Source organism: Chelonia mydas, chromosome 26 (assembly GCF_015237465.2).
Source record: "Chelonia mydas isolate rCheMyd1 chromosome 26, rCheMyd1.pri.v2, whole genome shotgun sequence".
Classification (NCBI taxonomy): Eukaryota; Metazoa; Chordata; order Testudines; family Cheloniidae; genus Chelonia; species Chelonia mydas.
In genome coordinates this window covers 13,438,053-13,452,118 of record NC_057859.1, presented here as the reverse complement: position 1 = coordinate 13,452,118, position 14,066 = coordinate 13,438,053, and the positions used below count along the sequence as shown (strand labels likewise).

Below are 14,066 nucleotides of genomic sequence, written 5' to 3'. Positions count from 1 at the left end.
GTGCAGGGCTGGCTGCAGGCAGGGCAGGGGGTGGCTGGAGGCAGGGGCTGGCTGGATACAGGGCAGAAGGTGTGGCTGCGGCAAGGGCTGGCTGGAGACAGGAGGGTGCGGGGTTGGCTGGAGGCAAGGGGGTGCAGGGCTGGCTGCGGGCAGGGCAGGGGGTGGCTGGAGGCAGGGGCTGGCTGCAGGCAGGGGGTGTAGGGGGTGGCTGGAGACAGGGGCTGGCTGCGGGCAGGGGGTGTAGGGGGTGGCTGGAGGCAGGGGCTGGCTGCGGGCAGGGGGTGGCTGCAGGCAGGGGGTGCAGGGGGTGGCTGGAGGCAGGGGCTGGCTGGATACAGGACAGAGGGTGCAGCAGGGGCTGCGGCAAGGGCTGGCTGGAGACAGGAGGGTGCGGGGTTGGCTGGAGGCAAGGGGGCGTGGGGGCGGCTGGAGGCAGGGGCTGGCTGTGGGCAGGGGCTGGCTGCAGGCAGGGGCTGGCTGCAGGCAGGGGCTGGCTGCAGGCAGGGGTGCAGGGAGTGGCTGGAGGCAGGGGCTGGCTGCAGGCAGGGGGTGCAGGGGGTGGCTGGAGGCAGGGGCTGGCTGCAGGCAGGGGGTGCAGGGGGTGGCTGGAGGCAGGGGCTGGCTGGATACAGGGCAGAGGGTGCAGCAGGGGCTGCGGCAAGGGCTGGCTGGAGACAGGAGGGTGCGGGGTTGGCTGGAGGCAAGGGGGCGTGGGGGCGGCTGGAGGCAGGGCAGGGGCTGGCTGTGGGCAGGGGGTGGCTGCAGGCAGGGGCTGGCTGCAGGCAGGGGTGCAGGGAGTGGCTGGAGGCAGGGGCTGGCTGCAGGCAGGGGTGCAGGGGGTGGCTGGAGGCAGGGGCTGGCTGCAGGCAGGGGGTGCAGGGGGTGGCTGGAGGCAGGGGCTGGCTGGATACAGGGCAGAGGGTGCAGCAGGGGCTGCGGCAAGGGCTGGCTGGAGACAGGAGGGTGCGGGGTTGGCTGGAGGCAAGGGGGCGTGGGGGCGGCTGGAGGCAGGGCAGGGGCTGGCTGCAGGCAGGGGCTGGCTGCAGGCAGGGGTGCAGGGAGTGGCTGGAGGCAGGGGCTGGCTGCAGGCAGGGGTGCAGGGAGTGGCTGGAGGCAGGGGCTGGCTGCAGGCAGGGGGTGCAGGGGGTGGCTGGAGGCAGGGGCTGGCTGGATACAGGGCAGGGGGTGCGGCAGGGGCTGCGGCAAGGGCTGGCTGGAGACAGGAGGGTGCGGGGTTGGCTGGAGGCAAGGGGGCGTGGGGGCGGCTGGAGGCAGGGCAGGGGGTGGCTGGAGGCAGGGGCTGGCTGCAGGCAGGGGGTGTAGGGGGTGGCTGGAGACAGGGGCTGGCTGCGGGCAGGGGGTGTAGGGGGTGGCTGGAGGCAGGGGCTGGCTGCGGGCAGGGGGTGGCTGCAGGCAGGGGTGCAGGGAGTGGCTGGAGGCAGGGGCTGGCTGCAGGCAGGGGGTGCAGGGGGTGGCTGGAGGCAGGGGCTGGCTGGATACAGGGCAGGGGGTGCGGCAGGGGCTGCGGCAAGGGCTGGCTGGAGACAGGAGGGTGCGGGGTTGGCTGGAGGCAAGGGGGTGTGGGGGCGGCTGGAGGCAGGGCAGGGGGTGGCTGGAGGCAGGGGCTGGCTGCGGGCAGGGGGTGCGGGGCTGGCTGCAGGAAGGGTGGTGGGGGCTCGCAGGCAGAGCGGCTTGGAGCAGCCCAGGCCCAGCAGAGCAGCCGGGGACCCACCCGGCAGCAGCGGCAGCCCCAGGGCCGGGGTCGGGGGAGCAGCAGCAGCACCAGAGCTCGTGCCCAGGGGGCAGCCCACGTGGCTCCCGCAGCGCAGCGCCCCCGGTGGCCGGAGGAGGAATTACATCACTTCCCGGCCAGAGCCCATCAAAGCCTCAGCGCCCCCTGCAGGGAAGCGGGTTAACCACCGGTTCTAAAACTGCTTCAAAATTTAACCACCGGTTCGCGCGAACTGGTGCGAACCGGCTCCAGCTCCCCACTGCCTTGCATGGTCTCATGTTCCTTGAAATACAGAAGCTGGTTGCTTTAGAGTCAGAGTTTAAGCCCAGAAGGGACCACCAGATCATCTGGTCTGGCCTCCTGTTTAGCACAGGCCACCAGCACCGCCCAGCACGCACACACTAAACCCAGCCACCCACGTTAGACCTGCTTTGTGCAGTGCCTCCCCCGCATGCAGCTTCCGGGGGCTCTGGTGGTTTGTGTCTGGGTCCATTGACTTTTGTTTCTGAAGGAAAGAAGCAGGCGGAGAGGAGAGTCGGTCACCAGCCCTAATCACAGACCAGCGGCACCATCCAAACCACCTCTCCATGCTGAATCCCTGCAGGGCTGCCTGCGAGAAGGAACCAACCCTCTCAGCACTAAGGGAGAAAACCGGGGGTGAAGGTAGCAGGTGCCAGGACCACGTACGGGAAGAGGAAGAGATGCAGCAAAGAGAACTTCACTGCAGTGTGGCTGATGAATATTCAGCAGAGCCAAGCAGCTACAGGGCAGCACACTGGAGATAGACCCTCATACAGGGAAGGGGCTGCTTCAGTGCTGCAAAGCATCAGCTAGCTGGAGGAAAGGCCATCTGCAACTCAAAGAGGCATGCACGGAAACCAGAAACAAAGCAGAACTGGTCAGAGGCGGCTAGATCCATGGATAACTTTGTCCTATATGTCCACGCTGCCCCTGGTAGGAAGCTCTCTGCAGCAAGGACACTGCCAGGCTTCCCTCCCACTCTGAACAGTCAAAACATGTGGCTCCTGAGGACACTGTTATAAAAGAGACGTGATGTCTCAGAACGTACATCAGAGAATTAAGCCTCTGGCAGCTTTGCTGTAACCCAGGAATCAGGCCCACTGTCAGCTTCCTTATCACCAAAGCCAGAACAACAGTAATCCTGAACTCTTCCAGCTCAAAGACCTCATTATCCCCATTTTACAGACGGGAAAACTGAGGCACATAACAGGGCAGTGACTTTACTACTTGTCTACTGCGTGAACGTGGGTGAGATAGGAATAGAACCCAGGTCTCTCAAGTCCCAGCCCAGTGCACTATTCAACAGGCCACACAAGCCAAACACACTGAGACTTGTATTTTATTACAGCATTTGGAGTAGTGGACATACGAACAGCCACACTGGGTCAGAAAAAAGGTCCATCTAGCCCATTATCCTGTCTTCCGACAGTGGCCAATGCCAGGTGCCCCAGAGGGAAGGAACAGAACAGGTAACCATCAAGTGATCCATTCCTTGTCACCCATTCCCAGCTTCTGGCAAACAGAGGCTAGGGACACCACCCCTGTGCATCCTAGCTAATAGCCGTTGTTGGACCTATCCTCCATGAATTTACCTAGTTCTTTTTTGAACCCTGTTATAGTCTTGGCCTTCACAACATCCTCTGGCAGGGAGTTCCACAGATTGACAGTGCACTGTGTGAAAAAATACTTCATTTTGTTTGTTTTAAACCTGCTGCCTATTAATTTCATTTGGTGACCCTAGTTCGTGTGTTATGAGAAGGAGTAAATAACACTTCCCTATTTACTTTCTCCACACCAGTCATGATTTTATAGACCTCTATCATATCCCCCCTTAGTTGTCTCTGTTCCAAGCTGAAAAGCCCCAGTCTTATTAATCTCTCCTCAAATGGAAGCTGTTCCATACCCCTAATCATTTTTGTTGCTCTTTTCTGAACCTTTTCCATTTCCAGTATGTTCCTATGAATTTTACAAGGTGGTTATACTGATGTACCAAGTTCCCCAGGTCCCCTTGAACCTCTTGGGATGGAACCTTTCTATGTTGGGTCCCAGAGAGAGCATTCTGGGGACAATCCGAAAGAAAACCCAGAAGTATCCTTTTTCAGCTTTAAAAAAAACAGAAGATGTTCTCCACGAGTAAATTAAAAATGGGTGAATTTCAGTACTTCAACCTTTTAGCGCACTGTCCTCCTGGAAGCATAACCTTGTACAGTACACAAAGGAAATAAAAGGAATGTTGTACTCCACCGTAAAAATAATTTGTGGGGGAAAGGGGGTGTCATAATAAGCCTGGGTGTCACTTTAAGTATGGAGTTGCAACCAGCACCTCTACAGCCCAGGAAGATTAGGCAAAGCAGAATCATAGCCCATGACCCCAGTGTGCAAGGTGCTGTACAAACACAGAACTCCTCCATGTTGTATGTACTGTGACATTTAGGTCATAATAAATAGCCTAACTAGAAATAAAAATAATAATGTTACGTATCTGCAATGCAGGGGAGTTTGCGTTACTATGAGAGATCCTTCCCTTTTGCACACTCTGGATTTTGCATCTGAACATGCAGCGCAAACGGTGTGGTACTGTCGATTTAAAATACATTGTATCCTTGTTTTGTTTTTAAAAGAAAATAAAGGAAAAGGAGAGAAAAGGAGCCATCTGTGTGTTTTTACTTAATTCTAATGCATTTGAAAAGCACCTAACACACTGAAATACATGAACTGGGCCCTGCTAACTGAGCACGTTCAGACAAGCGCTCTCGAGTTTGCCTGCTTTTAGATTTTTAGGCATCTCTTCCCCACAGCCAAAAGCCTGCTGGCTCATAGAGACCATTCACATGCACAGTTTGGAGTCCAGCCATTGGAGTTGGTGAGCAAAAAAGACACAATGCTGAGAAGCTGGATCATTCCCCACTCTCCAACAATGCCAGCAGCTGAAAGGACCGTCTTCAGACTTAGCAAACAAAGTCATTCCTGGTCTGAGATACAGCAAGCAAAGTTTCTGGCCCAAAGGAGATTTTTTCAGAAAGTTATGGGCATGTGAAGACAGAACGAAACTAAGCCATGACAACCCTAGAAATATCCTGTACTACTGTAGAAGCCACAATAGCTGGCAGACCTGCTCCGAGAGCCAAAGTGAAAGCTCTCCCCTGGTGACATAGGTGCTGGAACTAGGGGGGCTGCCGCACCCCCTGGCTTGAAGTGATTTTCATTATATACAGGGTTCACAGTTTGGATCAATGGCTCTCAGCACCCCTACGATAAAAACTGTTCCAGCACCGCTGCCTAGTGACCTGGTGGGGAAGGTAAAGCAACTCACCTGAGCCAGGAACCGGAGAGGCTGGAGGTGTCTCCTGAGCAGAGGGATGGACAAGGGAGGGTGGATGAAAGGCCTGGGCAGCTGAGTGGACTGGGGAGGCCGGAGAGTGGACAGGGCTGCTCTCCTTCTGCAGGAAGGGGCTCCGTAGCTTGCCTGCGAAGGACGAAAGCAAGAAACACGCTAGGCAATTCAAGCAAGCGAGTGAGCTTTTCAGAGACGAGTACACATGGGAAATACCTACTCTTCGCTCCACCATCTCTGCGCTTACCCCTTTCGAAGCAGCTATCGCAGTCGGAACCAACTGTTCCGGTGCGGCACTGCTCTGAAAAGTGACTCGGGAGAAACGGCACCTTCTCACTCAGCTGATCTGCCCCCGAGATCTGTGGGATTTACTGTCCGAGACACAGTCTTATTGCCTAGTATTCCTGAGTCCCAGTCCCAGGGACTACCACGAGAACGTCCTATCACTTTCTATATCCCCTGCTACACTGTTACAACAAAAGGCAGAATGCCAGGCAGGGGGACCTATGGACAACAGCCTCATTCACTACCCAAACCCACTTCAGTTGCTCTCCATCCTGTGCACTAAACAAGGCAGGTGTCCCTTTGGAAGCATATGCACAAGTAGGCCAAATTAAGGATGCAGGGGAACCTCCATTCTGGCATTGCCTAACGTCTGCGTGCTTGACTTTGCAAAAGGTAGTAACGTTCTTTTAGCTTACTTTTCCGTATGACATTTCCTAGGTTTTAAGAGAAAACTGCAAAAACAAAAGTGCCCTCATGGGGAGCCACGGACTGCAGCCATAGGTCACCAGCAGGCTTTGACCCTCAGGTCTGTAGGAAAGTCCTCTACCCCCCGAGCTAAAGGAATAGCAGCTAGTCACAGGCAGCAGTTATCGTCTATGTCCACCACGAGAGGGGGATGTTACACACACCTTCCCAGTAAGGCTCTGCCTACCCTGCACAGTGCACAATTCTGCTAGACAGCATGGAGCGTGGAGTATCAAGGGTCTTAGGTTCTAATCCTGGCTCTGGGAAGGGTCTGTTACAGCAGTGGTGGAGGTTACAACCTAGCCAAGTATATAGCCGTATTACTTGAGGGAGGCGGTGTGGCTAAGTGAATAAGACCCGGGGCTCATGTTAAGAGACCTGCATTCTGTTCCCTTCTCTGCCAGATATGACTATGTGAGCCACAATAAGGGTTGTGAAGCACAAAGCAACATTAAAAGCAGTCAGCGGGAGAGGCGAGATTTGAATTACCACTCGCCTGGCTTCCAACACAGCGTGCTCTCAGGCTACAGAGTATTTTGCTGGGAGGGTGCAAGCGGGTAGCTATTTAACTGAGTGAGGCTTTGGAGCATGCCTGGGGCAGACAGAACGTTCAGTGAATTAAGTCTTGAGCCAATACTATGATGCATATGCAAATGACCATTTCCTGGGACTAATTACCAGGTTTGGCCAACTTGACTTTTAGGACAGCGGAGGCCACCTCTTTTACATCAGGAGTATCTGCTGTCAAATTTCAGGTACCTACTGCAAACCCTGGAGATGCCAGGGTTGTTCGAAGAAGCAGGTGGAAAATGTCTAAACACCAGCAGCAACAGCCCCTTGGAATACAAAGTAAGACATTTTCCACGGCTCCACTAAGCTACTGCTTGCTTATTTACCAATGGCCGTACAGGGAGTCTGGGGCAAAGCAGGGATTGAACCCAGTTCTTCCATCCTAGTACCCCAGCTACATCACCAACCCTCCTTTGAACTGGTCTTCACTTGTGGCGCTGAAGGTCCCTGGTTCAAACTGGGGTGGTGAAGCTAGTGAAAATCATGGAAGTCAGGGTCTCTTCTAGACTTAACAGTCACAAACCTATTTTTGCTGAAGCATTAAAAACATTCAGGAGACAGCAGAGACAAGCATGGAAAATCTCAGCCTCAACAGCCAGGTGAAGTTATTAGCTGCTGAAAAAGAGAAGCTTATAATGGGAAGTCTCTCGGCATTGCTCCACCTATATCGCAGCTCACACAGGGGTGCGACAGGAGTTTTATCAGCACTGGAATGACCACTGTAACTCACATGCTGCCTCTGGCACTCAGGAGCCGCATGCCTGTCCCAAACACATGCTGATAACACCTTCATATCACACGCTCCCTATGTATTTACCTGTAAGCTGTACGCTACCATGGCATTGACTGTGTCTTTCCTGAGGAGCTTTATAACCCCTGAACAGGCTATCAGTTCTCTCTGCTGATGTCCCTCTCTTGCTTTATACCTGGTTGGGAACCGAAGGCGGCTGTTTCTGAGGGCATAGACCTCTCCTTCTGTCTGAAGATGTCCCGTGGGTTCACTGATCTTTGTGCTATCAGCGATGCTGCTTCCTGGGAGGAAAAAAGAGCACACGCGCATTATTCCCATGGCTGGATAATCGATTCTGTCACCTGGCTCTGCAATACATGATGCTGCAGATGGTTTGGTTTTCAAGGTAAGAACGCATCTCATTTCCTAGCTCCCTGGGTATTGTTTACCCACCTGCCTAGAACAGCTTTAGAACGGTTCTGTTCACTTCCTCCAGCTAGGTACAAGTCAGTGCTGAGAGGTCACTTGTATTCATCAGCTCCAAGTCCTAGAGGGGTCGTGGTTTCATCACTGTTACTGTGCTGTGCACGTTTTCAACTGAGTAATTAACCACTGGAACAATTTACCCAGGGTCGTGGTGGAGTCTCCATCACTGCACGTTTTTAAATCAAGACGGGGTGTTTTTCTAAATCCTCTAGGAATTATTGTGGGGACTTTCTCTGGCCTGTGTGATACAGATGAGCCTTGATCACAATGGTCCTTTTCTGCCCTTGGACTCGACAAGGCCTCTGGTAGAATGGATACGGTGGTATCACAGGACGTCGTCACAACCCGCTGATGGCACCAAGGCCTATGTTATCACCTTGCCCTGTGATTCCTTCTCAGCACTGGCCCTCGGCCTGCATGAAACAGGCAGCTGGAAAACAAGGTGTCACCAGTATGGCACATGGAGGCTCTCGCTTGTTCTGTTAAAGTCCTCTATTGGGGAGCTCCTCAGGAGCAGCAGACAGGCCTCACTTCTGACTGGGAACTCAACTGGGAAGCCTAAATTTCACCTCCCCCCGCCCAGAAATACAGGAAAGTTGTAGGAAGAACAAGACCCAGCCACTAGGGCAGGAGACCAGCAGCCATCAGTGGAGGCCTGGAGCAAGCCCCTGCACCCCTAGGATAGGCTGGGGGAGGGCAGCGAAAGCTCCCCAGCTCCCAGGAGCGTCAGGGACAAGCACCTGTGCCACCAAGAGAAGCATGGGCATGAGGAGGCAGATAGGAGTCCATGCCCCTCAGAAGACCCACAGCCCACAACAAGTTGGGGAACAGGCCACCCAGCTCTCAGGAGACCCACAGCCGGCTGTGCGGGCCTTAGAAAGTAACTCAGAGCCCCCAGGAGACAAGCCCCCAGCTGAAGAACCAGGCAGGTGAGGCAATACGTGTGACTGCTGCGTCTGAACAGTCCACGCCGTGTCCCCGGCACTCTGAGGGGAAGGGAGCAAAGGAAGGGTTACAGCGAGGGTCGGTTCACTCCGTGTGCACCTAGAAGTGGCAGGAAAAGGAGGGCGCTGCCCTGCCACGGACTGCCCGTGGGCCCGGCGGGCGCAGCCGTAGCTGTCGGTGCTGGCTGCAGATCATGGAGGCGCCTCCTCTCACGTACCTGGGCTTTCTCCACAGACTCGCTCCTCCGGAGGCCCCTCCGCTGGGCGGCCTGATGCTCCTCTTCCTGCTCCTTCTGCAGCACAAGACAACCCTTTGCTCTCGCAGCCACAGAAACAAGGATCTCTCACCCAGCCCCCATGTCAAAGCCCGCCCTGAAACGTGGCTTCCCCTGGCTCCAGGGGGACGGGAACGAGGAGCAGCATCGGAAGGATGGTCATTACAGAGCCAGACAGCCAAATGCTGGACACACCCCGTGTGCCAGGCTTTGGAACCTGCCTATGAGAGTGGCCGACAGCTGATGCTCTGACAAAGCCACTCTCTGTCCAATGCACCTGGCCAGATGGACAGTTCTGCAGGTGATGGACGAGTCATTCCTGACCCCTACACAAAGCCCTGACACTGCCTCAGCCTGTCTGGAGCTCCCCCAGACGCAGTCCATGCTGCGCTATTCTAGGGGATCCTGCCCCCTCTCCAGATTTCTGCAAGAGTCCCGAATAAGAGGTCAAAGGGACGGCGACTGTCAAAACTCACCCATTGCCGCTTCTCCTTGTCCCTACTCTGGGTATCCTGCTGCTGCTGGAATTTCCTGCCGTTGTAAATAAACTGGAGTTAAATAATAACCAGGCCGCTCTGCCCCTAGAGCCAAGCAGCCCAGCTGGGCGGAGCTCCCCGGCTCTCTGCACAGACAACCTTACAGCGGGGTGCTGCCCTCACTCCTTCCCCTAAAATTGTCGATTTAGGGGCTCCCCTCTGTCATATGAGCAATCCCCATCCTTGTCATAGCATTCACAAGGAAGGACCCCCACCCCCCCCATTCCCAGACTTCCTCATCGCCGCAGCAAGTACCTGGCAGCCGAGCCTGTGGGGCAAACAGGCCAGCTCCAGGAGCGGGAGGGAGGGTGAAGCATTCCCCAAGGTTCGGGCTTAATATGGGAGGGGCGGCGGGATGAGAATAGGTGTGTCAGCCTCAAGAGGAGACCACCCCCCACCCCACTATCGCAGTCATGTAGGCGGGGCCCCTGGGCAGTAGCAAGGAGATGTGGCCACTCCAGCTTCTCTGATCGCTTTTCACGCAACACCACAGGGCCCTTTCCCCCCCCAAAAACACCCTTCAGGGGTGGGGGAAGAACTCCCTCCCCAGAGGGGCCTGGGCAGACAGAGACTGGGGGGCTGTTCCTCCCCCCAACCCCGGGCTCTGTGAAAGGAATGCTGGAGCCAGGTCAGAGCCCACGTGGACAGTTTCTAGTGGCAGTAAAACCAGCCATCGCTCTCCCCGCCCCGTGTCCTTAGCGACAGAGATGTTTTGGGGGGAGGAAAGGGGTTGCTATATCCAGCCCCCGCTCAGGAGGGCAAGGGGGGGGGCATTGCTGCCTGTTCGTTTGGCAGGGGGCAGTGCTGGTACCCATCCTATCCCCTGCGCCTATCAGTGCATGGCTTTGGGGATGGGCTTGCTCCCTGCCTGTCTATCATGCTCCTTGCTGGCTCTGGGGTGGCTACTCATACCGCCACTGGGGGCACAGGACCAATGAGACGCCCTGTCAGACTCCAAGCCGGGGGCAAGGCTCACTCTTGTTAGCAGGAGCTATAAAACACCCCCAAAACATACTACAGTCTCACACCAAAAGGATTAACAGAGTCAAGGTTGCCAGACTGCAGAATCCACCAACACAGACCCCCAAAGAAATAAGCAGTTACATTCCTCAAGAGCCCTGCACTGCAACCAACAGGCACCCTTCAGCTCCGGCCACATTGGCTGCTTATATTGTGTGGCCTTGAGAGATTGCAATGTCCTAGAGCTGTAGGTGTGTGTATTCGGGGGGAGGGGAACGTCCCTAAATGCGGGACAGGGTCAGAGTGCAAATGGTGGATGCAAGAGGTTCTACTGTAGCATTCAGGGAACCTTCTGTGAATGGGCGAGCTGTGCTTTCAGCCATGGTTTGAACGCCCAGCATTTGTTCTTAGGTAGCAGCGACAAAACTGAGATCTGCGTGCGTGCCGGAGCAGTAGGCATATTGCCAGCGACCAACACAGTAACAGCCTGGGCACGGACGCCACTGTGGTTGTACCGTACAATACTATGGATGGCCACAGGGTTAGATATCAAGATGAGAGAGTGTCACCTCTAAGGCTGGGCTTATGGTTGTGCCAATCGGAGCCCTGGTCCGATGGACCGAGCAAGGTCTGTTAGCTGGGGCTCCTCTCTCGAGTCTGAGGGGGCTGCTTGAGGGAGAAGGCAGTTCCAGGGTGCAGGAGGCAAAGTCTTGCCCGTCAGACCAGCCTCCATGCCCCATTGGGGACAGGACAGAGAGGGATGGGGCAGGAAGACTTCAGTTGCAGTTGCTCAACAAGCAGAGCTCGTAGCTCAGCTGTGGAGAAGGCATCTCCTCCGCCTGGGTGATTTACCAGACAGGAGCCCCATCCAACAGAATTTACTAGGCCCTTCGGACCGGGACTCCAGGGCATAGCCTTAACTCTGACCTCAGAGACTATGAAACATCAGCGAGTGACTCATTGTCATACTGCCTAGCAACAGGCAAGCCAGTCGGGAGGCTGGAGCTGTGTGTGTCTCCTCACAATTGGGAGGGTGTGTACTGTGGGTGGCTGGCTGTTTGTACAGGAGGCGAGGGTGTTACAGAGGCGAGCAGCCTGGGTGCTTCTGAAAGTGGCTGTTGCCTGAACGGTGACTTCCTGGATTTTCAGCAATTGCACGGATAGGAAATGCACTGGAGGAACTTTAACTGAGCGCTCACGTTGTTGTGTGCGGACAGACAGAGCGAGTCTGCCACTCCCTGAAACCCACCGGGCCACACACTTCCCCCCTCTGCTGACAGGAATGGGGAGACTGGCACCGTGAAGGGGACATTGAGGAGAGATGCCAGAGATCTGGCTGGAAGGGCACTGGGACTGTCTTCTGAGGCGAGGGTGGAGCATTCACTACATAGGTCCTCGCCCCTGAGTCCTACACTCTGCAGCATGGGATTGCTAGCCTGATGGGGAGAATAAAGCAGCCCCTGGGTCAGAGGGAAGGAGACCAGACAGACCCCTGGGATAAGGCAAGGAAGCCATTAGAGCGTCTCAGTGCAAAGAAGAGACTCACTTCTGAGCATCAATCTCGCTGGATCTCTCTTTAAATCTTCGCTCACGCCCGGCTGCTTCCTGCAGCTCCCGCTCCCGGTGCTCTTTGTCCAGCCGCTGTCGCTCCTCGTCCGCTCTCCTCTTCTCCTCCAGCCGGCGGTTCTCCTCGTCTTTCTAAGGACAGGAGCGTGCCAAGGCTGGTTAAAGCTGCCAGCACGGGAGAAAAATCCCCACAGCTCTCTCCTCACCATGTCTTTGTACTTTAATCACCAACCATCATGGGAGATTTTCAGCTGGTTACAGTGTTGTCCACTACAGCTGGGTGCACCATCAGCTGGACTGTGTGCAGCCCTGATTGCTTTAACGTCACCCCACACACTCCTGGGAGGGCTCTTTCAACCTCCAAGAACTCCACATGGAGGGCGGACCCAGAAACACAGAATCTTCCCTCAGAGACCTTGCTTGTTCATGTAAGCACAAGTCACAGAAGCCCTGACAGCAATCAGGGCCATGCCCTGAGACCGAGCCCTCCCCTTCCTGATGGGAACAAAGAACAGAACACCTGGGACCTGTAGCCCATAGGGCTAGCTTAGCTTTTATTGTAGTCACTGTAACACAAGGAACCTACAGGCCTGTGCCCTGTAAGACATTAGCATAAGCAAGTTAGCATAAGTATAGTCACGTAAAGTAGGCCTGTTACCCTGGTCATAGATAAATGGCCTGACGACGACCATTAGATGTTGGGGAACTAAGAATACCTGGCTGAATAGCAGGAGTTGGAACCTAATGGTAACTGGTAACCACAGGAACATGGAAGTGATAACCACAAAACTGCTTGAGAATGAAAACACAGGTATGATAATGAGAATTAATATGTTAACCTATCGGTAAGGCTGCGAACCATTCACGGAGGTCAGGGAAATCATGGCTTCCATGACTTCCCGTGATCTCCGTGAATTTTGCAGCGCTGGTGTGGCTGACCCCAGCAGCTGGGGAAGCCCCAGGGCCAGCCGCAGCTCTGGCAGCCCTGTTAACTCACTCAGGTACTTATCCGGCCGCCATCACCACAGTATCTGCACACCTGATAACCTCCAATACATTTAAGGTCACACACACACACTCCCATGAGGTAAGGCAAGGCTACGGTCCCTATCCTACAGACGAGGCACAGAGCGGCTAAGTGATTTCCCTTGGGACACTCAAAGGAAGTCTGTAGCAGAGCAGGAAATGGAAGCGCGGTCTTCCAAGACCTAGTGCAATTGCCTAACCATTGGACCATCCTTTCTCTGTCTGGCCAGGACTGAAGAAACCACCACTTGTCTCCAGTGTTTAACCTCCGGCTCCTAGGCAGGCTCATGGCTGGTTTACACATGGTATGCATGCAGAAATGACTAGCTTGGTTTCTAAATCTGCCCTGAGCAGCTAATACACAAGAGACTTGCACCACCACCCTACATGTCAGTACTCTGGATGCCTCCAGGCCAGGACCCAGAGACAGCACCGGCTGTCTACCCAGAGATAGACCCCGATCCATAGCCAGCCTCACATCCTGCTGCCCCTCTCCACAGCATCTCAGAGCATCCATCACCAAATGCGCCTGTCACGTATCCAAGAGGCTGCAGGAGGGAACAGAAATGACCTGAAGTGGTTCCGGTCCTTCCCCTCAGACTGAACCCAGAGGGTCCTTATGGGGAGCCCTTCCTCCAACACCCTCATCAGTGGAGCCCCACAAGGCTCCGTCCTCTCCCCCACGTACAGGAAGCCATTGGAGGGCTGCTGAGACAGCATGGGCCTGAGTGCCAGCAGGACAAGTACGACCCCCGGCTCCAGACATCCTCCGTGTCAAACGGAGCAGCACCGCTGTCTTGCTCTCTCAGTGCCTCGTCAAAATCGAAAGAGCAGCTGGCCAAGCTGAGCCCAGGCCAGACTGGGTGGCGGGGCGCGCTTTGGCGAACTTGCTTCCTTTGTAACATCGCCCACTGTCAAAGGCACCCGTCCTCAGAGGGTTAGCTTGGTCTGCGACCTAGGGCTCCTTTTCAGACTTCTCTCTGCTACCGCATGCCCCAACAGGCAGTGGGCAAAACATGTCCACTTCCAGCTGGGCCTGGCGGGGAGACTGCGCTGTCCCAGCGGACACAGCCCTGGCCACGGAAATGCTCACATCCGGGACCTGCAGGCTTCATTGTCACAGGGATTTAGATCCA

The 14,066-nt window shown here is 55.4% G+C and overlaps 1 protein-coding gene across 1 annotated transcript in view; it reads right to left on the bottom strand.

Annotated features, from left to right (window-relative positions):
* The window catches only part of DBNL (drebrin like), a 37,181-nt gene that overhangs the window by 8,769 nt on the left and 14,346 nt on the right, over positions 1-14,066 (bottom strand). The window contains exons 7-11 of the mRNA XM_037886331.2: positions 11,885-12,036; positions 9,319-9,373; positions 8,786-8,860; positions 7,334-7,439; positions 5,067-5,219 (exon numbers count right to left, since the gene is read on the bottom strand). Of these exons, the coding sequence (XP_037742259.1) occupies positions 5,067-5,219; positions 7,334-7,439; positions 8,786-8,860; positions 9,319-9,373; positions 11,885-12,036 (541 nt within the window). The remainder of the gene's footprint in view (positions 1-5,066; positions 5,220-7,333; positions 7,440-8,785; positions 8,861-9,318; positions 9,374-11,884; positions 12,037-14,066) is intronic.